Source organism: Helicoverpa zea, chromosome 7 (genome assembly GCF_022581195.2).
Source record: "Helicoverpa zea isolate HzStark_Cry1AcR chromosome 7, ilHelZeax1.1, whole genome shotgun sequence".
Lineage (NCBI taxonomy): Eukaryota > Metazoa > Arthropoda > Insecta > Lepidoptera > Noctuidae > Helicoverpa > Helicoverpa zea.
In genome coordinates this window covers 7,833,289-7,861,027 of record NC_061458.1, presented here as the reverse complement: position 1 = coordinate 7,861,027, position 27,739 = coordinate 7,833,289, and the positions used below count along the sequence as shown (strand labels likewise).

Sequence of the window (27,739 nt, the reverse complement as noted above, 5' to 3'; positions counted from 1 at the left end):
ATTGGAACCGCACAAATCCCGACTTCGTAGAAATTGAACTGAAATTCGAATAACACAAAAACGTTTTGGTCCTGGTCGCTTACTTAAGCCGAAAGCAACAGGTAGCTGAGGCGTAGGTTTTTAAACTTTTATTTTTATTGTTATTATAAGACCCTAGTCAGCGTAAAGTTCAAATTACAAGCTCGCAGGTTTTACGGAGAATTAAGATAAAGCACGTTCCGTAATAAGGGAAGTTAGTTACAGACCCTAAGCGACGCACAAAAATTTCCAAAATGTTCCCCTGAAAATGCAATTCAAATTAATTGCAAATACTTAATACAGGTAGTAGATATTTAGGTACGTGGGATAATTGTTTTTTTTTTGTAATTTAGACTCTATGACTGGTGTTACGTCTAGAGTATAGAGCTTTTTATATTGCCAGTTTTTTTTACACTGCTACGCTTAACTGAACTGAGCGTTTCGTTCATTTCAATTTGTAAATGAGACTAATCGCCGTTGCAAACTAGGGACAGTCATGGTTGATGGGACAGTCTCCATAGCTTCTTACAACAGCTTCGAAACACCAAAATCAAATGTAAAAAAGGAGTATTCGAAGGTGTAACGTTGCCATATGAAGTGGGTTAATTGAAAACGTCACTTTGGTATTTACCCTTTATTTAATGTTAGTGGTGTTCATTACGGTTTGCGGGGTTTAACTGTTTTAACTAAGGCAATTCTCCATACTAATGTTACGTGTGGTTTTACGATACGGTTGACGTTGACAACATAAACAAGATTAGGAAGATAGCAAATTAATTAGAACGAGACGAAAGAGGGACTGTTTGAATACGATTATCTCAGGAAATTTATTATACAATGATTTTAACAAGGTGCAATGCCGAGGCAATATGCAACAATTTTTTATACACTGGGCGCGGTACCGCCTGGCGGCAACTTAGTTGAACATTTGTTTCTACTATGCTACGTCAACAACTATAAAGTATTTTTAAATAACATGGGGGTACCAGCTAACATGCAAAATAATTATAGAGGAACATATTACCAAAAAAAGACCTCAAATATAATAATAATTTATTTCATTGTGTATCAATTTATTTCATCTTGTCACTTAGTCCATCAATTAAGGTGTGTTCGCACTGACAAGGCGCGGACGGGCGCGGAGGGCGCACTGGTCCGGGTCGCAGTGGTGATAACCCTCCTTACTGACGTGCAGGAGGAGCAGGTCGGTGCTCTGTGCAGGCGGCTGAGGCAGCTGCTTGTGGTGCCTCGTCGCGTCATGCCGTTTACGCCGACGATCTCTGAGGAATAGAAAGAGATCGGATTTTAAACTCGTAATACGTACGATAAAAAATAAATTAACATAATGTTTATTGACAACAAAAGTAACTTTACATTGTGGCTTTGAGTCATAAATTAAATACAATAAAATTATAATATATACTGTAAGGTATGAAATGCGTATAGGTATTTTATTAATATGCCGTAGGCAGCCACTTTACGAAAAGTTTCATCATGTTTCATTTATTCATTCTGAAAATACGAGTATTATTTCAAAAGGCGAGATAAATTAAGCTATTATAACGAGGTATTCAAATTCAGTATTGAGCATGGGTTGAATTATCATTATATCACCTGCCCAGCTTGTAGCCTAACCAAAGGCATATCTAAGGCACTACCGTCTTCAGTAAATCTGATCGTTGCGGCCACTGGTTGTGGTCGTGGTCGTCTAGTGCGCGAGGTGTCTAACACTTGACAAGACTGGTAGTTTTCATGTACTGAAACTATGATACTGTGCTACAGTCGTTGCTGAAAATGCAACAATTTGATATTGACAGTCAATTTTATTTTAATAAGCACGTAATTTTAACCGATACATTGGCGTGGTCCGTTAATTTTATAAATTATCCAATAATTTGTTTAATTAATGTAAGTAATGCGCAGCATTATAAAATGCATTTTATATAAATTTTATTAACGCCGACTAACATAATATTGTTTCTCTCTGTTATTTACTTACGAATACATAAAATAAATACTTTTTGAACGAACGAGATTCCTGGAAGCGTAATTTATGATATGTTTACTTTTTTAATAATACAATGTTTTGTATGGATGATTTGATTGTGAACAGTTGCCTAAGCAATCAATCAGTTCCACCAGTGAAACGCGATTTGTTCTTAAAGTAAACATTTCACCTCATTCAGGCTTAGGTCATTCTAATGATTGTTTAAAGAAGTAGTAAAACAATGTTCAATACACACCCATATATCACAAAAGCAACAAACCCATAAAGTATTTTCTTAATAGCCAGTGTTATTTCGTTGTCAATTTAATTGCATTTAAAATTCATTTATTAATCCTTCACAGTACCAAATTCCTTGCATAACGCCTTAGAAATGCAAGATGACACTACAACCTTTATATCCATTTATTTTTTTGCTGTTATTCATACGCACTCATGAAATCAGTTTCAATTATGAGAACAATACCTTTCAGGATCATTAATATAAGCCATCATTGATGGAAAACAATCTATCATTTCCGTTTCGCGTTAGCACAGTATTGGTATGAAAAATGTTCCTTTGTAAATATCTTGATGCTTGGTCATTTGTTCTGTTCCTTATTTATAGTGCCACTAAAACATCGAAGGAGGTTTGTCAATTTGTCACCTATTAATCTGTGAGCTGAAAGCAATTTCTAGGATAACTTCAACTTAATGACAGATAATTTCCGCAAAAAAAACATGTGCCTGTTTTTTTTTTTAATGAACACAGGTCTTGCCTTAGCAAGAACTAGTGTTTGTTCGTAAAAACTTTTAGTAAAATTTTTACTTTACAAAATGTTTAGTTTACCTTTATACGCAAGTTTAAAACGTCTTTAAACAAATTATTCACAGTTTTACGATATTTGTGTCTAAACAAGCATAAAAGTAAGGTTGCTGTAACCTGCGTTACTTTGTTCGCAAACATTTAACTTTATGTTCTTTTCAACTGGCATTTTGTCTTACCACTATCTTTCTAAGACGTATAATGTCAGCCTTGGTTATTAACCTAATACTTTTATTTGTTACTCCATTTTAGGAATATTTTTATTCACGTCACTTACATCGCTTACACGTAAGTATCACTTATTATCACTTATACGTAAGTAAACTACCTACTCATCAAAAACTGCATGGTTCTTTTGAGGCTCATAGTCTAATTAAACAGGGAAGAGTTCGTTATACTACCTACTTCTTATTTAAGACATGTCTCAACAATTTATTTGGCCAACAAACTGATTAAAGTTACCAAATTAAACTTGGCATAAGAAATGGATAACAAGCCAGCTTATATTAAAAACCGGCTAAGAGCGATTCAGACTCGGTTTCAGTTTCCGTACTACTTAAAACTAGCCCCTAAAATATTTATTTTATTCTAGGTGCAATAATATTTTATGTGTGTGAAAATGTCAACTGTCTATCACGGTTTATGAGACTGCGTGGTGACAGACGGGCCGGCAAACGGAAAGCGAAGTTTTAGTAATAGGTTCCTGTTTTTCCCTTTGCGTAGGGAATTATAAAACCTGCTAGTTGCGTTAAAATACGGTGTAGGTAAGATAAATGTAAGTACAGAAATGAAAAGTAAAATTTTCGAGTTTATTACAGAGGGAAAGACTTGAAACAAAATATCAACGGCAAATGAATGTTCTCGGATTTACACAAATAACATGCGACATTGCATTCCAGAAACATATGATGTATTACGATAATGAGATATCATATTAAGAAGAAGAAGAATCAAAAGATCTTTGATCATGTGTTGTTATTTGTTTTCTTCATAATGACTTCAATATACTTTATACGCAAACATATTTTCCATACGTAGGTATGCCAAAACATTGTTATTATAACTCGTAATAAAAATCTTGTTAGTCTATAAATAAATATTACTTGCGGTAAAAATCCCGGATTATATTATTGATATCAAATATTATTTCTAAGAGTAATCATCGGACTATTTCTTTGGAATCTAAATTGTTTGCCTGATATAGGCAATTTTATTAATGAACTTCTTATAACTTATTCTCCCTAACTGTCTCCAAGACACTAATAAAGAAATATGCTACTAGAGTCATGACATCGTTAGGCAAATTACGGTTTCACATTTCTTGTTATACTGCTTTCGTGTCTTATTTTTGATATCGTGAAACCTCTTGTGTCATGTCATGTTAAATGGACGCGGAGATATCATGTCCGCACCTTCATCCTCGTCTCACGCCCTTTCACTCTTTGACCTTAAACTTCTATGAGTTCAAGCCGACCTATGTACAATCTACGATTGTCAACTACATTAGCAAAATTTAATTACAAGGAAAAATATCCAGTAAGTACTCAACCAACTATTGGAATATTCTTATAGGTATTTTCCGATATCGTAAAGAACTTTCCAGAATCCTTGTTAAGGGCTCTTCATGGGCCCGAACTTATAGGTTTTATTGCTTCCATATGTTGACTACGCTTCAGTGAATTCTTCGGAACAAGACGTATCGACGATATATCAATCTCAGGTAGTTTGCAGGTCCGTTTCCGATACGTATCGATATCAGTAACTATGTATATTATTCAAGTAGACACTGGCCAACTTATCTAACTTGGCCATCCGATATATAATAACTCCGCAATCGAACAAATCTGAAAGTTATTTTCTAACCGCACTGCTATCACATCCTTTAAAAACGACTTCAGTTAATATAAAACTAAAACTACTAACCGAGAAAAACGCTTGCATATCAAGCGATATTGTTCATCATAAAAAATATGTTGAGACAGAATCTGTACATCTATTTTTAGAAAAAATAATAATTCCAGCTTTTATTTTAAGTAATCGCAATTTTTCCTAGAACTCATAGTCATTATTAAAATTCCTGCAACTAAACACAGGACTCATTAAAATAGCATGCAATGTACTAAATTTTGAGTGAAACATCGAAAATTTTCGACAGTCATCTTTTCGTGTATGCAGAAACGGAAATTCACGTACCTTGTAGTTTCAATTTGTATAGGCAGAAATCACAATACGAGTATTTCACCCATACAAATCTGAAACTGCCAAGACTATGTAGGTCACGACCTGCCGTACCATGACGATGACGACCTTATGCATGAATTCAAACTTACTTCAGAAGATCAAATATTGAATATGAAGTTTTGTGTTGTAAGAGAATATCCCCTTGTGTGCATAACAATGAGGGTAGGTAATTTAAAGTTAAGGTACGGTGGCCCTAGCGCTCTATACCTATGGGGCTTGGAAGAAAAATATACATGTGGCTTATGGCTAGCTCCATCATAATTCTGTATAGAGGTTTTTTGTGCCTTTGAATAGAGGTTTTATAACTTTGAGCCCGGTGCCATTTTCAGCCAACCGAATTTCATCCAATAACAAGTTTGTGGAGATCAAAAGCAGTGACTGTGTATGAAAGTATAGAGGCACATACAGCAGCTAAAATAAAACTTGTTGCGTACAGTGAACGCAATAACTGAGCCAAATTGATGCAGAATAACTATTCGTTGCGCAAAAATAAGAAAAAACATGAAATATTTCCATTTGCCTAGTCTTTTGCAGGCTCTTTTCAAATGTTCCTCGTGTACATACCACAGACCAAAAAGTAATCTAACGAAAATAGGCCGGTTTGGAGACTTCAAGGTTGATACACCTACACAAAATAATGATTTTCAGAATGACTTGATTGCATTAGGTTAAAAAAAGCTAAGATAATACCAATTTTTTAATGCAACTTGAACGCAAGCGCAGGTGTGTTTGTAAAAGTCACTTTGGAATAGGTGAAAATTATAGGTAAGAGGATTAAATTGTCCATATTTGAAATTTGAATTATGGTCAGGAATAAATATCGCGCAATTTTCTCTTTAGCAGGTACTTGAACTAATTATTAATTAGAATTATTAATTAAACCAGGCCTCTGTCACTCGACGTACTTGCGCGCGATAAATGGCTTGTGTTTAAACACCACCCAAAAAAGTACCTATTTTACTACCAAAAAAATTCTAAACGGTTACCAAAATGGATAAATGGTCACCAAATAACGTTTCCAAAAATATTATTAGATAAAACCATTTTTTCGTATTATTGACTACTAAAAAAATATATGGACGCCTTTAAAATACACTTTAGACCAAATATTATATATTGTCACTACTTAGATGTTACCAATTATGTAATACCATGACTCCTAATTTGGTCATTTTTGTTAGACTAAAAAAGCTAACGATCACTAGAATATTTCCCAAATACCAATTAATATACTGGGGTTCCCAAACGTACGTCGCTTATTTATTGTTACATGAATTTGTGTGTTACTCAGTGCGTTTAAAATGTAAGCACGCAACATGCAGCAAACATGGCTTCTGGCACGGCTCCGGCGCTGCAGGGCTCCGGCACAGTGATTCACTCTAAGGCCATAAATCGAAAAATGTCATCGGCTTATCCCAATTAGATCAACTTACTAAGTGATTAACAAGTTAAGAATCTTCCGAAAACTATAAATACCAGTGTCATAAGGTCAACTTATTATTCACTTTTGTGCATCGGAAGTTAGCGCATCTCGAGTCTAATTATCGCAACGTGTGAGTCATCAAAACTTAACACTTTGTTTTTAAGTGTCACTATTCCATATCAAGTGTTTACGTATGGTGACAGTATGGAGGTCCAAGACCAAGGTATAGTAAGTTCAACTCAGTCTTGCGCGCGGCCTTATGTGTGGGTAACCCTTGTACATACACAGTGACTTTGTGTGCGTGACAAGAGGTACATTCGGGTACAAATACAGTTATTTAGGGGTTACGGCTGTTTAAAGAAAAACAGTTATTACGTAATTTACCATCTTACCACAAAAACTTTTAAACGTCAGTTTATGCCTTGTCTAAAAAAATGTCAAATTATGACGTTGACATATGGTTCATTTTGCAGCCAAAATTTTATTAGACAAGTGTAAAACAGGGTTTAAAGTTTTTGTAGTAAGGCCATTAATGTTTATTTATTTATAATGATTCTGAATCGCTACTTGAAAAATCAAATGATGAATTTTCGGATTCGCTACTCTCACCGAGGTAAATTATAAATTTTGACTCCATGTCAAAATGTCTATAGTATTTTTCTTTTTTCTTTTGTACATGTCGACAAGTATTACCCAACATCCCTTCATCAATATGACTTAAACGTTCATTTATGAGTTTCATTATTTCCGTCTTATTTTGGTCGACATTATGCGAAGCAATATTATTTTTTAAAATTCCCCACACATTTTGTTTACATTATTATACTAGATTGATCTGGAAAAAGCCTTTGACTGCGTCCCTCGCGAGGCCCTCTGGAAGGTACTGAGAAAGTTGGGGTGTACAGAGAAGTTCATAAGACTCCTGCGACTCCTGCACGATGACATGCAATGTTGTGTAGCGGTTGAAGATGACCAATCGAGCTTCTTCTCCGTCACCTGTGGAGTGAAGCAAGGTTGTGTCCTGGCTCCCACATTGTTTGCATTATATTTCGCAGTTGTAGTCCGGGAAGTATAGAATTCTTCTCCTGAAGGAGTTCGTATTCGTTATCGGACTGACGGCAAACTTTTCAACCTGAATAGACTCAAGGCGACCACAAAGGTGTCCTATGCACATATACAGGACATTATGTATGCAGATGACCTCTGTTTCGTGGCTGAATCCCCTGAAGTCCTGCAACAGCTAGTCACGAACCTTCACAAGCAGTGCTGTACATTTGGTCTAAAAATCAGCATCAAAAAGACAGAAGTAATGTCTTCAGATAATCACGGACGTCAAGAACTGACCATTATGCTTGGTGAAGATGTCCTGAAGCAGGTCGATAAATTTCGATATTTGGGGAGCACTATAACAGCAAAGTGCGACCTTGACGCCGAAATCAATAGCAGAATTGGTGCTGCAGCCGCTGCTTTCGGCAAATTCGACAAGAAGGTCTTCAGCTCCCATGACCTAAAGATATCCACAAAGGTTTCTGTGTATATGGCAGTTGTGTTGCCTTGTATACTCTACTCAGCGGAAACGTGGACACCGTACCGACGCCACATCAAGCAACTAGACCGCTTCCACCTCAAATGTCTGCGCAAAATATTAAATATCCGTTGGTTTGATCGTGTGCGTAACACAGAAGTGTTGAGGAAAGCCAATGTAGGTGGCATTGAAGCATACCTCATGAGGAGACAGCTTCGTTGGTGCATGGCATGTACTGCGCATGCCGGATACTAGAGTGGCCAAGCGCATCCTCTACTCCGAGTTGCAGGAGGGCAAGCGGAAACGTGGCGGACAGCTGCTGCGATACAAGGATGTGCTGAAGCGTCACATGAAAAGCTGTTCCATTGACCCGTCTCAGTGGGAGAATCTGGCATCCAACCGCAGAGACTGGAGAAGCCGCGTTAAAGCCAAAGTCTTTGACTTTGAAGCACGCCGACTTTCTGAGTTGGATGCCAAACGAGATGAGTTGAAAGCTCGACCACCTGTAGCTATCAACTACAACTTTGTGGCTGGTACCCTGACATGTCCGCAGTGTGCGCGGACTTTCACGCACAAAATTGGATACTCCAGCCACATGAGAGCACACGCACGCCATTAGGGTCGAAGTGGTCGCCGTTGCCGAAATCGGCGTGGAAGATTATTATTATTATTAGATTATACGTCTTTTTACATTCTTAGTCCACACTTTTATTTATTGTCCGCGTACCCCGAGATCTAGAAAATATGTAAAGAGTATTTAATTCATCTTAGATATTTCACCTCATTTATTTCTTAGATACTGTCAACGTCAATTTGAAAAAACTTATGAGATAATAATGAAAAACTGTAAAATGTAATAATAAAAAGCTTTGACTGTTGTTTCATTTTTTGAAACGCTACCTGACTCCTTAAACATTTTCTCCGTGAAGAACTAGACATTTTCGTAAACGACTGTACCCATAACAAAAAGCGATAAGAACACGTCATGCTCGGACGACGTCACTGTCACACGAATGAAAGTTGTATATTTACAAGCCGACGCACACATAGGGCCGCGCGCAAATCTGAGTTGAACTATCTATATGTACTTCTATTATCAACTACTTTTTTATTTTTTTTAATGCGTTTAATATTTTATTTTATTTTTTTATTGAAGGTAGCGTTTTTGTAGATTTGTTTGGTATACTTTGATTTCATTTGGACCTATAACTTTTTGCTGCTCAGTGCTGCACTTGAGGCAAATGTTTTTCGAATGAAGAGGATGTTCTTATAAAACCATATAAGTTTCATCTGCATCTTTCTGCCCCTTCTTGGGTTAAAGGAGTGTCAAAGTATGCATGTCCATAGTAAAGAAAAAAACTTTATATTTTAAGTTCAGCTTTCATGTTGTTTTAGGTAAAGTTTTCAAATGTTCCGTTTCGAGGACGACTATTTTTGACATTTGGCACTCTAAAGAGGGTAGTCCAAATGAAAAATGCAACATGTCCTGAATACTTTTACAGAAACATCGTGCCTTTCGGATGACATCGAAAATATCAAACTAGAGACTTTAAGTAATAAAATTATGAATGTATGTAAACGAATTTCTCATTATTGGGCAATATCAAATCGTAGTAGGTCTAAGTTTATAGAGAAATATTCAGATTGGCTGAATGTAGTTGAAAATATTGATGTAGAGCGAATTGAGTTACATGTATCTCAGAAGTCTGACAAAGTTGAACCATCAACTTCTTCATTCAGATCCCTTCCTAACAGGTTTACGAAAGTTCCCTGTCAAAAACAAAAGGTGTACTATCAAAAATTGTACTAGATTTGTTATCTGTTTGTAGTAAATACTTTTGAGCTTGAATGTATTCTGGTATATTTTGTGTTTTGTGTGTATTTGCAAAAAAGGTTGTTCGTGTATTTTTGTTGTTTTATTTTATTCCTTTATGGTTGTTTGTAATATAAATAACCATTATTTATATAGATTTTTCATTAAAAGTCGCAGTATGACATGTTCTAGGTTTATCGTCTAAAACAAAATTACTGCGAGACATTTTTACACCTAAATAGTAATGGTATATTTTTTAATGAATGTGGATATGTTATAATTTTAATAATTTACACTTCTCTTAACATATTTCAACGTGTAAAATAAATTAATTAAAAGTATTTGTGAGTTTCGTATTTATGGCCGCCTTTGTATGGAGCGTGAATCACTGGGCGGTCCCATGCGAGCTTATCGTCGCAGATGGTTTTCACGCTCACCACCGCAGCTTCGGCTTGCTGGCCGGCTCTGCCGGCCAGCCTCAGCCGCGGCGGCGAGCCTTAAAACTACCTGCGCCTCAGCTCGCAGGCCGCCTCGCCCCTCCGCGCCTACGCGGTTTTGAATTGCACTCTAGGGGTAGGGCAGACAAGACTACGTGGAGTCGGTTTTGCAGCGATTCGTTTTCGTCACTTACTTTGATTTTTGGTAGTAATATTAATCTTTTAGTTGGATAGAATTTGGTGACCATTAATCCATTTTGGGAACCAAAAATAATATTTGTGCGAGATTTGCGATTTTTCTGATGTTATTTTATTTTTTTAGGATCATAATATTATATACTTTAGTGCCCTTTTAATAAAGTCAATTTATTTTTTTTGGAGTTTTTTATTTTATTTGGTGCCTCAGCTTAGAGTCTTAAAAATATTTTTGGTGACCGCCTAAATTATACCCGCGATAAATGCCTACCGCTCGCTGGGTTACCGGTAACCCCGCGCGGCTCAGGGCTTTCAATAGTCACACGCGCCGCGCGCGTTCCAATATTATTATTTTTATTTCGTGGCATGTTATGCTGTTGGTTTATATTAGTTTTTTTAAGTTACCTAACAAACTGATGGATTATTTTGAGTTGTGTTGGTTTAGTACTATTGTAAGATTTAGAAACATTTTATATTTATGACCTGATTATCTAGTAATTCTATTTTTTTTTAAATAAATTAATACCTACTTATCTACTTTATGATTTTAACAACAGAGATCATTAGGTACTTATTTTACTTTAGATACCTACTTAGTTATATGAACTGTATTGTGAGTTTTGTAGCTCAAAACACATCTCGAGTGTAAGTACCTAGATATAGTTCTGGTCCAACTTAATGACGACTCGGAACATTACGCGTGTCGCTACGCAGAAACCAATTTTAGGTATGTATGGGGTATGGCACTTGTGCTCGAAAAATAGTTGGAAACCGCCTTTGATTTTGACGAAAGCTTTACTTAAGGACTTACCTATGCTTACGTATTAGGTAATATTTAGTTATATGTACCCATACTCCATTTTAGTAGGCAATACAATAGTTAACTAAAGAAAAATATTCTTGATATTACTTTTTATTTAAAAACTCAGTTTTAAAAAAGGCTATCTTAAAATAAGCGTTTCCTACTTAAATATTAATAAATTGTAAGAAGCAACCCTAAGCACGGTCACGGCACGGTTGCGGTCACTGAACTGTGCGCTATCGCATTGGAATAACAATCAAGCGCTCCAGCTTTTAAGGTTCATTTTATAACGCAGCTAGGAATTTGTAGGTAGTTGGGGAACTTGTAGGTGCTTATAACAGTAGGTATGGACTTTTTTGTATGGAGTGATTTATCTGTTACGTAGTAACTATTATATAATCTGTGATTAAACCATGACCATCCACAATTATATCCAATTTCTAAACTAAATGATGTGGTGACGAGTTATTGGAAAATGCTAGCTTGCTAGCACTGATACTTTCCGCACAAAAATTTCATTTATGTTATTCTGATATATAACGTATTTAACCAAAAGTTTCATTGAAAGACAAACCACTGAACGCAAAGACAGTAATTTATGAAGATTGTTTAAGTACCTATACTACTTTGTTTACATATTTGTATTTTAATAGTTTGTGTCTGAAAATAGCATTTATTTTTCCCAAATCCGACGTCTAAAAAATGTTGGAAATATATTTTTATTTTGCAAGTACCCATATTTTATTTAAGCCGGCATTTACGCATTCAAAAATAAAACTAAACTATAAGCTTCGGAACTAAAATATTTTAATAAATGTTGGAACAAAACCTATAGTTAACATATGCTTTGTTATTCACAGACAGTTTATTTATTTCGGGAAAAGCATTTCAGAGTATTGGTAAACATTCGTGTTTTACTGAAATTCAGATTTCTCCCTGCACGTCGTGGCTGTATTTGTTGAAGATCCATCACCGCATTTCGGATTAATTAGTTAATTAATTAATTCCTACGTAGCTGATGACAGGGTGACGTCATCAGGTCGCGATAAGAATTCGTCGCAATCATTAATAATACCTAATTTGTTAATACATCGACGGGACGTTAATTTGAGGTAGACAGACATAATGCGTAAGCGTGCCCTTTGAGAGCTTGATCAATTGCTCGCGTTTTGTTAATGTACTCAAATTGTAATAATACATATGTGCTTTATATTGTTTACTAGCTTCTGCCCGCGACTTCGTACGCGGATCCTGTCCCTTATGCCAGCGACTACGGGGTCAGCAAAATCAAAGATCTGAATCGTCTGATATTGAATTTTAGGGGCCCGTTGACTTGAAAACAACGGAATACGCATAGCCATTAGAAAAGTTCCATATATTTAATTTTTGTACTTCAACGGCAAAAGCACAGCAGACTAAACAAAACGCTGAGAACTGAACCGCAATAGACGCGACCATAGGGATAAAAGTAGTGATTCTAATTAGTCCGCATTTAAGTTGTGTGTGGCAAAAATATTACACGTATTATTACGTAAAAAAACATTAAATAGATGACAAAGTCGTGGTGACTTAGTGGAAGTCGTGGTGGCTTAGTGAGTAGAGAACCAATCTCTCAAGTATGAGCGTGCGTCTTTGATTCCAGGTCTGGCAAGTACCTGCCAATGCAACTTTTCTAAGTTCGTATGAAGGTACTTTCTACCTACATTTTGGATACCAATGACCGTTATTTGGAAGGCACGTTAAACTGTAGGTTCCGGCTGTCATTGAACATTCTTGGCAGTTGTTATGGGTAGTCAGACCAGTAAGTCTGACCAGTTTTACCAAGGGGTGTTGGGTTGAGCGGGTAACCAGGTTGTGGAGGTCAGATAGGCAGTCGCTCTTTGTAAAACACTGGTACTCAGTTGCATCGTGACTGACAAAGGCTCTTGAGATAATAACGACAATAATAATGAGATATAAGCACCGCAGGACATCTGAGGCTGATGACGGGGAGTAGCTACCCCGTGGGGCTATATATACTGAGTTCTCCAGGGAGAGTATACTGTCCCCCATCTCCAGCCGGTCGGAGTGAACCATGACGGGGGTAGGTCTCACGCCTCTGGCTTGGCTTGGCCGTCCAGAGTGGAGTCGCTAGGGCAGGGTTAGTAGCCCTGCTCGGAGGATAGGTGCCTCGTGGTAAGTGACCCACAGGGAGCGCGTAATCTGCGTTTAAAATGCGCCGAGGTATTCTCACACTTCAGCCGCTCATGTCCCTGTTGCCCTCTTGTTGCTATTCAGTGACTGATTCCCGGGGGCCCAGTAAGTGAGCTGGCGAAGTCTCCACCTGCAATTTTTACATGTATCTAGTACATCGTCATCGGCAGGTGCCATAGTTCCCGTAGTTTACCCATTCCTAGTCCATTAGCATCCCATCACAAAGCCCAAGTAGTTTTCATCCACAGTTAGCAATGATATAGCACAGAACCGGGGATTGTCTTTTTTTTTAACGACGTCCACCGGGGATTGTCCTTGGGTTCATTTCTATAGTGTATAAAGAGATAATCGTCGGTTTTGTGTCACCATACCTATTTCATAATATTCGTTTCTATACATTTCAAGTGTAGTATTGCTCTTGAAGTTCCACATCAGGTGTTCCAGATCTTCGATGTATATACGTCAATAGAGAGTGCTTATTAGATTGAACCACTTTTGCAAAAACGTCATATCTTTATATGCTTTATAGTCTAGCTGGGCTCCTGGGGTTCCACATCAGGTGTTTTACATCTTCAATTTTTATAAGTCAACAGAGAGTGCTTATCAGATTGAACAACTTTTGCTAAAACGTCACACCTCTATATGCTATAGTCTAGCTGGGCCCCTGGAGTTCCACATCAGGTGTTTTAGAACTTCAATTTGTATAAGTCAATAGAAAATGCTTATCAAGTTGAACAACTTTTGCTAAAACGTCATACCCGTATTTGGTACAGAGAAGCTGGGCTCTTGGGGTTCCACATCAGGTGTTCCAGATCTTAAAATTTATTATCTCAGCTGAAAATGCTCATCACATGAAACAATTTTTGCTATGGCACCTTTTTTGTATCTCTTATAGTTTTGTTGGTCTGTTGGTGTTCTGCATCAGGTCTTCAAGTTTCGAAGATAAATTATAGCCTATATGTTGACCAGGCTTAATACTGATACAACAAAGAAAAAATCATTGAAATCCGTCCAGTAGTTCCGAAGATTAGCGTGTACAAACAAACAGACATACAGACATACAGACAAAAATTTTTTTTTGGATTTGTGCTCCATTACTCTTTCTAAACCCCACCCAATTATTTTTTTTTTAATATATTCAATGTACAGACACAGTTTTTTTACAGATTTATTATATGTATAGATGACATAATTATCATAAACGATATTAATTCGGCTTATTGAATTACCAGTCAATGTTTAACGAGGGTTCTTTGAAAATTTTATGTAAACATATCAAAAGGGGTTTCTTTGAAATGCGTAATTTCAAGAGCTAACTTGCAATTTGTAAAAAGCATTCCTTTTATAGGAAACAAACCCAATAGCAACGTTGTACCTATTTATAGCATAAAAATACATGCGTAAGGTGTAGGTATGTCAAGTGTAAGGTATTTTTCCTACATTAAGAAAGATAAGACAAAACACAAAGCTGAAGTCGGAACAACAATTTGAGCTCAAGTCGTAACAACAACCATTACATTTAAGAAACGTGATACAGACATCTTTGATTAAGGACGAAACATACGTAGGAAGGTAGATACACTTCTAAAGAGCAGGAAGTTTTTCACTTACTTCAAATCTGTTTTACTTTAACGAAACAAATACTCCCGCTGTTCCACTTTAGTTGGCTTACTTAAGCATTTAATTAATTTAGCAATTGTAGACGATAATGAATTTCTGAAGAGGATTTAGTCATTTATGAAATGTGATTATCTTACTGAACTTATTAACTTTTGGGTGTACTCGAATATTTCCGTTGCTAAAGCAATTTTCTGCGATGGAAGTTAACTTCAGATAATGATAAAGGGCGTAACTAAGTTTATTTATAAAAGTAAATAAATGATAATTACACTGAGATCTATGAATTACATGCATTGGGGATAATATTTATTATCTGACCGGTCATTTTTCAACTATGTTGGGAAAGGCTTTCAGTCGCATCGGATGTAGTTATGTACCAGTGTTTTAAATGGAGTGATAGCCTATCTGACCTCCTCAACCCTTGGCAACCTGATTATAATAATAATCGTACCCTTTGGGGAGACTGGTTTTCAGACTTTCTAGCTTCTAATACCTACCTATAAAAAAATATGTCACGTAAAGACTGCGCTTAGCGTTGTTTAACCTTTTGATTGATCGACACACGTGACTGTTACTTGGTCACAGACACAGTTTCGCAGAAAGTGCTAGGTTTTTAATGATAATCTCGATAATTCATATTATGCACCAAGACTCTTAATTAATCAGAGTGTGTCCTGAAGCCTGCGTGCTCTGAGACACGTCTTTCGAAATAAGTCAAACGTTGACTTAAGGTGTCGCTACCAATCTATATTATTATGTATGATATGCTGGCCTTCCCCTAAATACATTGGATACATAGTACGTGACTTATATCATACGTAGTACACTAAGAAATAGTCCTTCCAACATCTATAGGCCAGTAACTACCGACTTTAACTTTTTTAGGAACAAAATCTATTTTTAAAAGCGTTTTCCATGACATGACCAAGTAGATGTTATTGCCAAAAAATAAAAGAATATTTATTATCTTAAATTCGGTTTGTTAACGGTAATTACATATTCTTCTCTTCAGTCAATCAAAGTCGTTGTAGTTGACAACTTGACAACATAATTATAGGGAATGTAATGAAGTTAAAATTCCCTTATTATGTAAATAAAACGGACAGTTCACTGCCAAGCCGATATAAAAGATAAATATCTAATAAAACAAATACATTAAAACTTAAATGACTACGATAAAAATGTTTTCCAACAAATCTATTTAATCGAGAAACTTACAAAACTGCCATTCAGCTTCGATAACTTTACATTCAACCGAAGGGATTTTCTTTTCAAAGAAGAAAACGAGTATTTCCTAGTTTAAATTAATCAAAGCGGACTTAGGTACACTGTTCAGTTACTTGATAAATACATTACCACTAGCAGTGCAATTTAAGAAAGTAATTATTCGAATGTTATATTATTATATTTCTTTATTTAATATATTGTTACCTGCCAGTGGTTAAATAGAGGGCAGCAGAAACGAGCGACCATAGACACACCGCCATTCAGCCGTGCATCTCTGCTTAGAGAATTCCTTTTTCGAACGTTATTGTGACAAGACATTTTATAGTTTGACGGGAATACGATTTTGCCGTGCTTTTGATTAACCGTAGTTGATTTTCTTGTTATTTCCTTGTTAAATAAACCTGCTTCTGGTTCTTAAAAATATAACAAGAACTACGCATATTACCGCTATTTCGTAATATAATAAAATATTATGTACAAAAGTCTGGTCATCAAACTTACCTCAAACTGTCAAATTTCTTCAATGGATTTTCAAACTTCTCACAATAAAGGAAGGTTAACATTCGTTTGGCAAAATTTGACAGATTCGGGTAGATTAACCTATTAGTGTCTGCATATATTCAAATACTCACCCGACATTTGCACTCCCTCACACATGCTTGTACGATGTCGCGACGAGGTGTCCAGTCGTATCCGAAACAAACACCCAAACGCCTAAAATAAACAAAACAAATAATTTATTGATATAGTAAAAAATAAAGCTGATTGTAATAAATCACTTTATTTATTACAGGTCGAATTAACATCGTCGGATCAATGAAATAGAATAAACATGTTTTTCACAAATGTTTACAAAACTCACATATTTACATAAACGAGGAATTTCAAATTGATACAGTTATTTATACTGATTCAGTAGTCCTAAATCAACAATTTGTTAATTCATTGGAGATTTTATTTTTTTAAACATTCTATTATTATTCTCTGTAGATATGTTCATATGTGAACAGCTTGCAATAAAGGTCTAGAGCGGGCGCACACTACAAACTTTTAGTCGACCGATAGTTGATTTGGGCCAATGAATCACTATAAAAAATGGAAGTACACAAGTAACAACGATCATGTATTTGTTCGATATCAGACCGACTAGAAACTTTGACTGAAGTCACGATTTTCGAAAAAAATAATCTTACCAACGTGCAACGGGCTAGTCGGCCGACTAAAAGTGTCCACTGTGCGCACGCTCTTATACATATAAAATGCAGCTCTCCGCACACTTTGAAATTGCGCTCTCACCATTTGCCTGGCTCTTATGTTGTTATAACCGTCTGTGGCTAGTGGTGGGGTATCAATATTCAAGACAGAGCGATGATACCCGCAGGCGAGATACGTTTTATTTAATATGGATAAGCGTAAGATACTAAAATGCCGAACTATGGCTCGTACAAAGTTATACATATTACGTGGCTATTGGCTTTAAGTGTAACTTTGGAGTAGGCCTGATATTATCTTTAGGGGATTATTTCTTTGGTGGAGAATGTTGCGGTCATGTATTTAGAGTAGTTGTATTTTTTTGTGCACAATTCATGTATGTAATGGCTATTGTCTAGTGTAGCACCAGAATAGTGTTTTTTTAAACACTCGATATCGTAAAAAATAAAATGCTTAACGTGATCACATGTAGACTCATAAAACGTGACATTATCATGTACACCGAGTTAAAAGTCATAAGTCAGTTTTGTGATCAGCAAATATTTCACAATAACAATACAGTTTCTATATGAATAATACAATAGACCATTAGCCGTTACATAAAAAATACAGACGAGTAAAGCTAAATGCTGGCTGTATATTTCATCAATTAAATTTAATGTAGCGTTCTATATATTACTTTTTATTTTCTAGGCAAATAGGTAAATAAAACTGAGAATATTCTTTTAAAACTGGCCTGAGCTAGGTTATGGACTGATTAAGCTAGTTATCAAATGGTGACCGTTTTCTTTCTTTAGCACGACAGAGACAGATTGCCAAAGAGAATTTAATTCAAGAAGGCGGCAGCTAGTAGACAAATGTTTTATCTAGAGCTGTTCAGAAGTGCTTGATTATCCAAATGGCTTTGCAGATAATAGTACTATAGACCAGTCTGTAACCTAAACTTGCCTAATGACTATAAACACGCTTGGCAGAAGCTTGGTTAGCGAGATATTAACTAGATAGCAGGGAGAATTATTTCGAATTTAGATTCAAAACAAACGGAACTTTAGTTTAATTTGATTTATTATGGTCTATTTTTACTGACAAAATAAACGTCAGTGTTGTGAATTGTCACGTACAAGTTTCGAAGTAAACAGTTGTTCTCAGAAAAGCCGCTGTTTATGACGTTGGTGAACTTGTGCCTAAGAACCGATTTTTCAATTCCCAGATAACTTTTGTCTGAAAAATATGTTTGACGTTATGACAGCTTTTGTATAGAAACCGCTTTATTTATTCCTTAGATAGAAGTTTCCTGATGATTGAAAAATCTAGTATATATTGGTGTTAGATATTACCTGTTTAAATCCTCGCCTATATCGGTTATTCATATAGCAGTATATGATGGGGTTGTAGCAGGAATGCGACATCGCCAGCCAGTGGCACGCAAACCACACGTATGGCATGCCGGGCCATGTGGCCCATCTCTCGTCTTCTTCGTGTATCGTCCATAATACCTGTGTAGTAAAACATAGTATAATAAATATAAAATAAAGGTAACTGTAGTAATAATAATAATATATTTAAAACCTTCCCCTAAGCCTGACATATACTAGATAATCAGATCAGGTCAGGTCATACAGGTCAAACTGAGAACCTTTTTTTTAACTCAGTTAAAAATATTCTGGAAACATAATGTATCTTTGTAAACTTCGGTTTCGTACCAACTTTATCGCTACGAAAGTGCTACGGCGTAGGCCGCGTAGACAGAAAACATAATACAAGACCTATGTTTGACTTACTTTCTGCGCACGAAATTAGATAAAGTACTAATGTATACGCGCCGACGGTATGCGACCCAATTTTCCTCTTAAGTTTCGTTTCACTTACTCTATTTACACGCGTATACAACATACCTATAAAAATACCCGAACATTGCAAACTATACAGTCGACCGACGCGACAGTTTATCAAGGATTTTTTTCTAAGAGCGTGAATCCAATCAAAGTTTTTAGTCCGTTTTGTACTGACCAAATATCTGATCGTTGTAATTTGTGGACTTCCATTCATCTTCATACTGATTTATGAGCTCGAACAATCTGTCTGCCCACTAAAAGTTTGCAGTGTGCTCGTACTCTAAGGATACATGAAAGTCAAACACATAATTGAGTTACCTATTTATCTGTTTGGGATACTTTACTCAAGGTCTTCTAAAAGCGATTAAGTTCTATTTTTGATTTCAAATACATATGTGGAATGCTCGTTGAAAACCCTCTTTACGAATTGCATCTACATCCTTTGTTCTAAAAGGTTTTATTCAAAAGTTAAATTAGTTTCTTTGCATGCCAACCTAAAGATAATATTCGTGAAATGAGATTTGCAATATATGTGAAGATAATCGTTTTTAAAATAATGTTTATACCATAAAAACTTCAGAGCATGCAAAGTATGTTATCTATAAATGGTGATTTTTTCTAAACGAAGTTTTACAAATATACTCGTATATCACAATTTGCTCTGATATGAGTTATAAAACAATAGACATTACAAAAGTTATGACAGCGTTTGTTATGAAATTGTAATCACTTGCACCCATTGCACCATATTACATTACCTATCAGAAAGAGGATATCACGCCTTTTGGATGTACAGTCAACTTCAGGTCAGTGGTAACAGTTTTATAGGATAATCGTACTTATTACTATTGAGTTAAGGTGCATGACAGTTACCACTGATGTGCGGTCTACCGTACTTATAAACGTGTAGGATTTACTGAATAATTTATTGTAATAAAACGATTAGGTAAATTATACAATTCAACCAACACTGTATAAAACTGACCATCGAACTAGACCATAGCCTCCTTGTTAAGTCTTCCTGATACTCCTTCAAGTAAAAACAAATCAACGAATTCTGATGAAAGTTTACGTCAGTGTAACATACACCAAAACAACTACATAAGCAAAGTATAAACACTGCTTTTTGAGTAACACTGCTTTATGAGAGTGAGTATTCAAACATTGTGTAAGGGAAAGTAAGATAAAAATGTTAGAGGAAATACTTACAATGAACATGTTGAGTGGCAGCCAACACATGGTGAACACCGTCACCACAATCACCATCATCTTGATCATCTGGAAACCAACTATTCACTTTCAAACATGCCTCACGTCATTTTACACCTATATCTTTTATTGACTTATTTTTATAAGACTACTGATGTGATCTTAGATGCACAGGACATACTATAGTGCACAAGCATTTGCGCAGACACAAGTGCACTCACTATTCGCTCACTCTCATAGCCCGATGGGACGGCAATCCGACACGACTACTACTAGCCACGTGGGTTGCACGTTAGGGAGGGGGTCAATAGGATGTACAACTGTTAAGAGTCGAATTCACGACCTCTGGACCGGCATGCCGAACCCTTCGGTAAAACCACGTACTGTGAAACGTTACACGTACTGTGAGATAAGAACTTTGACACTACTTACTAAAGTGAGTTCGATTGCGATAAAGCTATCGTATTTTCAAAATTATTATACCTCTGTTATATAAATAAATTATTTAAATACTAGATATTTCAAGGCATAATCTGTGACATAGATATTCTCGCTCAAAACGTGACGAAAAATGTTTCTAGAAAAACTTTGGCAAACAGCTTTAGTAATTATTCAAAACTTTAAAGACAAATTAGGCTGTAACCTTTCCAAACAAAACTTGTTACACGATGTTAAATAAATAGCAAGTTGTTAAAAAGTTATCATTCTTGTTTACCAAAAAAAACACTATTTCCTTGACATTGTCTTTTGTTTTAAAATAGTAATAAAAAAAATTATGTGACCTTATTACAATGTCTCTTGTTTAAAATGGCGAATTCAAAAAAAGAACAGTTCAGTAAGGGCCAATTCTAATGTAATGTGTAACGTTTTTGCGTACGTAAATGTGTTCGGGTAACATGTGCGACTTCGTGCCAACGATAATGCGCTTTGTATCGTGATAACGCTCTCCTCAATGCTAAAGATGCCCAAATTGATTCACGGGAACTTACTCCGTAATGTTATGACATCAACAAGTTCAAATGTTTACAATAACAAAACCTGGTTACAGGAAAAATTAACTACTCGCAAATATTTAAATATTCGAAATGTATATTGTTATTTGTGTATGATATTAATCGCATTCTAGGTGATTTCATGAATTCATAAAAAGGCACATTTATTGAAATCAACAAATACATCATCCGTCATTGATGTCGATATACAATTATATTAATTCTTTCAGTGCTCTAAATGATAAACACAACATTATAATAAAAGTAAGTAAAATTTTATTTTTTCCTCGACAAACTAACACGTTCCGAACATCACGTTTCTAAAGTGTCCAATAACATTGTTCCAGTTTCAGGAATATTTTGAATATCTGTCGTTTATTGCACGAAAAATTCACAAACTGCACGCGAATATTGCTGAGAGCAAGCTTTAACTGTCACGTTTATATTCAGCATTATGTTTCAAAAACTATCCTCGTTCTATGTGTCAGCATTATGTTTCAAAAACTATCCTCGTTCTATGTGTCAGCTTTTTGTTATAAAATGTTCATATCAGTAAATTAATATAAATTCAGCATAACATATTCGGTAGTCGTTTACAAATCTTTTCTATTTTCTCTTGCAACTAGTGTTTACCCTTTCTTTAAGCCCTAACAAAGGTCTGAAAAGTGTACACTGAAATGAAAACAAAAGAAGCCAAGGTAAGAACAATCGTATGTAAAATTCAAAGCCGTATTTAAGTTGGGGGTATTGCGAATTTACCACAGATGTTGAACCCGTTAACATTATTTCAGAAGAGTTTTATCGACTGTGTAGTTCGTGTGCAGTTTAGAACTACGGTCTATACATAGGACTTCACAGACTAATTTTAGATCAATTTGAAAGGTCGTGGTTAGGCAGAGTTGTTGCATTACTAATTTTGGCTCCATTTGTTGAACTCCAAGTATAAAATTAACTCACTTACATTTCAACATAGGAACATATTTATACTATTTGACTGTTTGTTTATGAAATCTGTACCTAAGCAATAAACTCGCCAAGTCTGACTGATCTACCTTGACGAAGTGAATTACGACTCATAAAACTAAATTCTACCGTAGCTGTAACTAAAACAAACCTGGAAGCAATAAATAGGAGAGGCAGTTTTTGAAATATTATCATCATTGGCCGTATAATTGTTTGTTTACATCATTTGGATCAAATTAGCTATCGTCACGCAGTCTATTAGGGAGAACCTTTAATTTGACTCGACCTCTAAGGCCACGATGTAAGTCAAGGCCAAGTGTGTTGACCTTTATTGTTAGATGTGTTCTCACCTTTTTTTATCGATGGCAAAAATCATCAAATGACCCCTTCCGCTGTGGGTCGAACAATCCCGCAGCATGTGTTCTCACCTTACGTTTAGAATGTTGTAGTCTTGAGTCCCGGGCATCCTGGGCCTCACCGGGTGGTCGGCCCCCCCAAACTGCGTGTGCGATGCGCGCGTACGTGCACACGAGCGCGCCCAGCGGCAGCGCGAACTGCAATATCAGCAGCGCGCAAGTGTACTGCCCGCTCTGCCCTACTTGCTCCCACTGTTCTAGACAGATGTCTCTGTGAACATGCCACAACAAATATGAGCTGAATGATGTCGGAAAGTTCATCTTCTGGTATTGTTCGGTAATTATGTACTCGTAAGTCTTGTATTGCACTACATATATGCAGGTACAAACGCCACCACTTGTCATCAAAAGAGCTATGACTGTGTTTTCGCATATGTTATACCTAACAATAACTTTTGAAATGTGCAACTTCCCTTACTTACGCTTTACACAACTCATGCCAAGGACTCGGTCTCTGTAGCTGTGAGACGACGACAATGGGCGCCGCTGTTGTAAACGCACCGATCCACACCGCAGCAACGACCATTTTTGCCGTCGCCTTTCCCAGTCGCGGCCGCAATGGCCTCATGATGGCCATGTACCTATCGATGGATATCGCTAGAAGTGTGTACGCACTCACAAGCACCGACACAGCTTGAGTATAGTTCACCACTTTGCACATTACATAACCGAACGGCCAGTACCGCAGTATCAACATAGGAACAAAAGAAAAAGGCACACAGAACAGTGTCATCAGAATGTCTCCCACCGCTAAGTTCACTATAAAGTAGTTCGTCACTGTCTTCATTCGCGGTGAAGTTTGTACTACAAAACACACCAAGCCATTTCCAATTAGGGCTACTAAGAACACTATTGAGTACATCAGGTAGATGCAGGTGTGAAACACAGAAGTTGTGAGGACATCTTGTGGGTATGAAGAGGGGTCGCAAACATCGTATCCTGCCCATGTTGTGTTCGTGGAGTTCGTTACATTATTGTTATGTTTCTCAGTACTGGTAGTGTATGTTCCAAGTGCATCGTATAACGTCGTAGATTCATATTCAAAGTTATTGGCATGTAACATAATGCGCCTGTTACTTGTTCTATCTCCACATGGTTTGTGCTCCCGTTGAAGTTTCTTCAATGCCGATGTCTCATTTTCTTAAGTACCTGGAAGAAAAATAAATTTTAATTGAAGGTATAGAAGGTTGAATGCATTTTCTACATATGCTCCAAAATCTCATTATATCGATGATTTACCATGACAAAAACATCAATACCAAGTAACACTTAAACGCCTTTATAGTGGTTTTTACAGGTTATCATGATAAAATGCTAGGTACTCAGAATTCATGGAAGTTCAGCATCGTCGAAAAGTGTTTATTATAACATATCTGAAGCGTTCAAAATATGTATTAACGCATTTTATTATTCCTAGAAACCGATATAGAACGTTAAAATGTTTGTTTTATTGGTCTTGGCACCAAATCTCCTTTTATCTCTTTCTGTATTCCATTTGCATTTCTATAAGCTTTCTCGTATTTGCTGGTAGTGTTTGTATAGCACTACACTATTCGAATAAAATACCGAACAAGTCTAGGGCAAAACCCGATTAGGTAGATACTAAATTGGATAATTACTATTCTGATGAATATTCACTATCAAGAGAAGATTTGCAGAAAATTATTGAAAAATTGCACATAAGTACTTAATAACAAAATTACCCCGTGTGAAGCTGGGGCGATCAGCTAGTTTATAACAGTACATTTTGATACAAGTGCAGTAGTTTGGCATTACAGTCGAGACGGGATTGACGACCTCACCGAGAACAGTAATGATAAATCCGCACGTGTGCCAAACGATGTTTTTCAATACACTTCACAACTAAAATTTGAAGATATTTTTCGCAAAAAGCAAATGAACTGTGAAAAAATATGAATGAATTTTGTTTCTTTCCCGGGTTTTTTATGCTTGTCGACGGATAGCCAAAGACAATATTCAAAACAGCTTATTAGTAAAAATATGAATACCGAACGCTTTATTTTTGAATTTTGAACTTCAAATTATTATTTGTCCGCTATGTAATACCAATATTCAAATAAAATAATAATATAATTCCAAATAAAATCTTTTTATAGAGATATCAATTTAGTGTTCATAGCAATTAAAGTTTAAAAATATATTATCTTTTTTTATTGGAGCCAATTTACTCTTTGGTTGAATTCAAAACTATTGTTCTGAGTTTAAAACAAGTGGGTAATGTTTGGGCTATCATTTTACGACGATAAGGTAAGTGTTTTCAAGTTTTAAATATGTGTATCTAATATTCAATAACAATATGTTTATAAATAGATACATTGTAATGCCTTTTATTTTAAACCCACTTTCAAACACGAGTATGTAGCTGCACCTGAGACAAGATAGTAAGTAGCTCTTGGGTGATTAGGAGCCACAATTAATCAGCTATTCGATACCTAATGAGGCTATAATATATAGCTTACATTCTACTTGTTACATAGAATTACATTAGTAGTTGTTTGGTGATTAATAGATTGCTGGTCAACCAACCTTAGTTTACCACACACAACGGGTTACGTAAATTAATAGTAGGTATTTTACCACATTTGTTTTTCAACTGGCTCTCATTATTATATTGGCTGTATAATAAAATAATTGTGATTAAATAGCTACTATTTATCATTATAACACTTGTACAGGAAATATGAAAATAGAAAATGTTCACGGAATTTCACTCACATTCTGAATGACAGGTACTCGATATGATTAATTATATAAACTATCCGAATTGCTTCAGTCCTTTCGTTAAATCTATTTATATGTAGTATTAGGTTCGTATAAGAAAAGGAAAAATGGAGTAGGTACATTGAGAGGTATTAAGGTATTGAGGTATGAGGTAAAGGAGTATTTAAGGTCAATAGAAGTGCATAAGGGGAGTACATAGGGGTAGTATACAAGAAAGTAGAAGAAGGGACACATACGAGACTACGTAGGAGCAACATATAAGAGAATATAAGGCGCAATAAAATCTTGAAACAATGAAACGTGATTTATTACAATTATTATTTACACTACCCATTGAATGGAATTCCATTCATTATTTTTTGTCTAATCTATTCCAGTCAACTAAGCGCTGAAGCCACATGGCTTGATGCCAGAAACTGCTCAGCATTTAATCTGGCTGGATCTTGAGAGAAGTTAGGATTTGAATAGATCGAACATTGACTATTGAAATGATAGATTTTAACTTCAATTGTCGCTAATCAAAAGTTATTAACAAACTAAATTTTATTTACATTGATTTAGGTATTTACCAACATAATGACGCTTTTTGCTGCTCATTAATTCGGATAAGTAATCTCCATAGCAATAGTGATATACTTAATCAAAAGTAAGTCACATAATCACACATAATACATTTTTAAATGTAAAAAACCTTTTTTCTTTAATTTTAACTTCTTGCACAAGCTGAGATTGAAAACGCTTTGAAGCAGGTGGAGAACTTTCTATATTACTTTTCTCCGATATGACGTTCATATGATGGACTGAGATATATCTTATACTACCGACACGCCACGATTTCATAAGGTTTCGATTTGCTTTGAAATTGTCCTTAAACGTACTTATTCAGATCTTTACAATCTTTATATGATCATTTCGTCACTGAAGTTCTGTCAATGCAAGTCATTATTTAGCTGTTTTAACTTTTCGTACTTTAGGTTGATATTTTTAACTTCCACACTGCTAGGCACAGCGCTATCACACTAGTGGATTTTCCGCTCGGTTTTTCCGTACACCTCTCGGTTTGTATGGGTGGTGTCGCCCGACGTGCGACACCAAACAATTAGCAACTGCCGGCAAAAAAAAATTAATTACCGCGCTTTTAGGACTTTACAACATGGAGTACGAAATCGCATAGAAACTTTTAGTTATGAAAATGGAACTTCAAAAACTTTTTGAGGGGAAAAGGTTTAAGTAAAATTAAGCTTTTTCCTAAGCATCTGTCTGTGCAATACCACTGACCATCTGTGTAGTACTAATCTATACATATAATAAAATGATAGGAAAGTCAAAACTGTACATTGAATATTTTTTTAAAAGAATACTTGGGGGGTGATCTATTATCGATTCTGAACCCAAATATATAGTTTTTAGAAGTTTTGTCTGTTTGTCTGTATGTCTGTTTGTCTGTATGTTTGGTCTCACTGAACTCGAAAAGTACTGCATAGATTTAAATCAAATTTTGCATGAATATTACCTGGGAGTCGGTTCAACATATAGGATATATATTATCACGCTATCACCTACGGGGGATGAGCAATGAACGATAATTTCTGTTAACGTTTCTGCAACAGCGGGTGCAATAATGACACATATTTGAATGTTGAACTTTGTAAGTTTATCGGCCTATTATCAATCTTTACATAGAAAATAACGCTTTTATAAGGAACTTTAGCAAAAAACTGAATTTAAAGAAATGATATCCTAAAATTATAGATGAAGAAAATCATGCAGAAACAGATGTGCCATAAAACTGGTAGTAGGTAAAATATCAATGAAAACAGACTTCACTTTGTCATGGTATGTTCTTACTTTCAAGAAAAAATTATATGACAACGTGTGTATTTCGCTACTATAAAAACACTACAAGAAATATCAGCGCATCATCAGGGACATTTTTATAATTCTTTCACCATTAGAAAGCTACATTATCTGCGAGTAACATAGGGTATATTTTATCCCGGTGCGGGCAGTAGTTCCCATGGGAAGCGGTACCCACGTCCCGAAGAAATTATGAACTTCCCCACATT

At 35.8% G+C, this 27,739-nt stretch overlaps 1 protein-coding gene across 2 annotated transcripts in view; it reads right to left on the bottom strand.

Moving 5' to 3' along the window:
* Positions 1-1,057: 1,057 nt before the first annotated feature.
* Positions 1,058-27,739, bottom strand: part of LOC124631894 (RYamide receptor-like) — a 70,289-nt gene continuing 43,607 nt past the window's right edge. For both annotated transcript variants that reach the window (XM_047166530.1, XM_047166531.1), the window contains exons 2-7: positions 23,354-24,080; positions 22,944-23,142; positions 20,561-20,629; positions 18,854-19,012; positions 16,937-17,018; positions 1,058-1,298 (exon numbers count right to left, since the gene is read on the bottom strand). In XM_047166530.1, the coding sequence (XP_047022486.1) occupies positions 1,117-1,298; positions 16,937-17,018; positions 18,854-19,012; positions 20,561-20,629; positions 22,944-23,142; positions 23,354-23,994 (1,332 nt within the window). In that variant the 5' untranslated portion in view covers positions 23,995-24,080 and the 3' untranslated portion in view covers positions 1,058-1,116. The remainder of the gene's footprint in view (positions 1,299-16,936; positions 17,019-18,853; positions 19,013-20,560; positions 20,630-22,943; positions 23,143-23,353; positions 24,081-27,739) is intronic.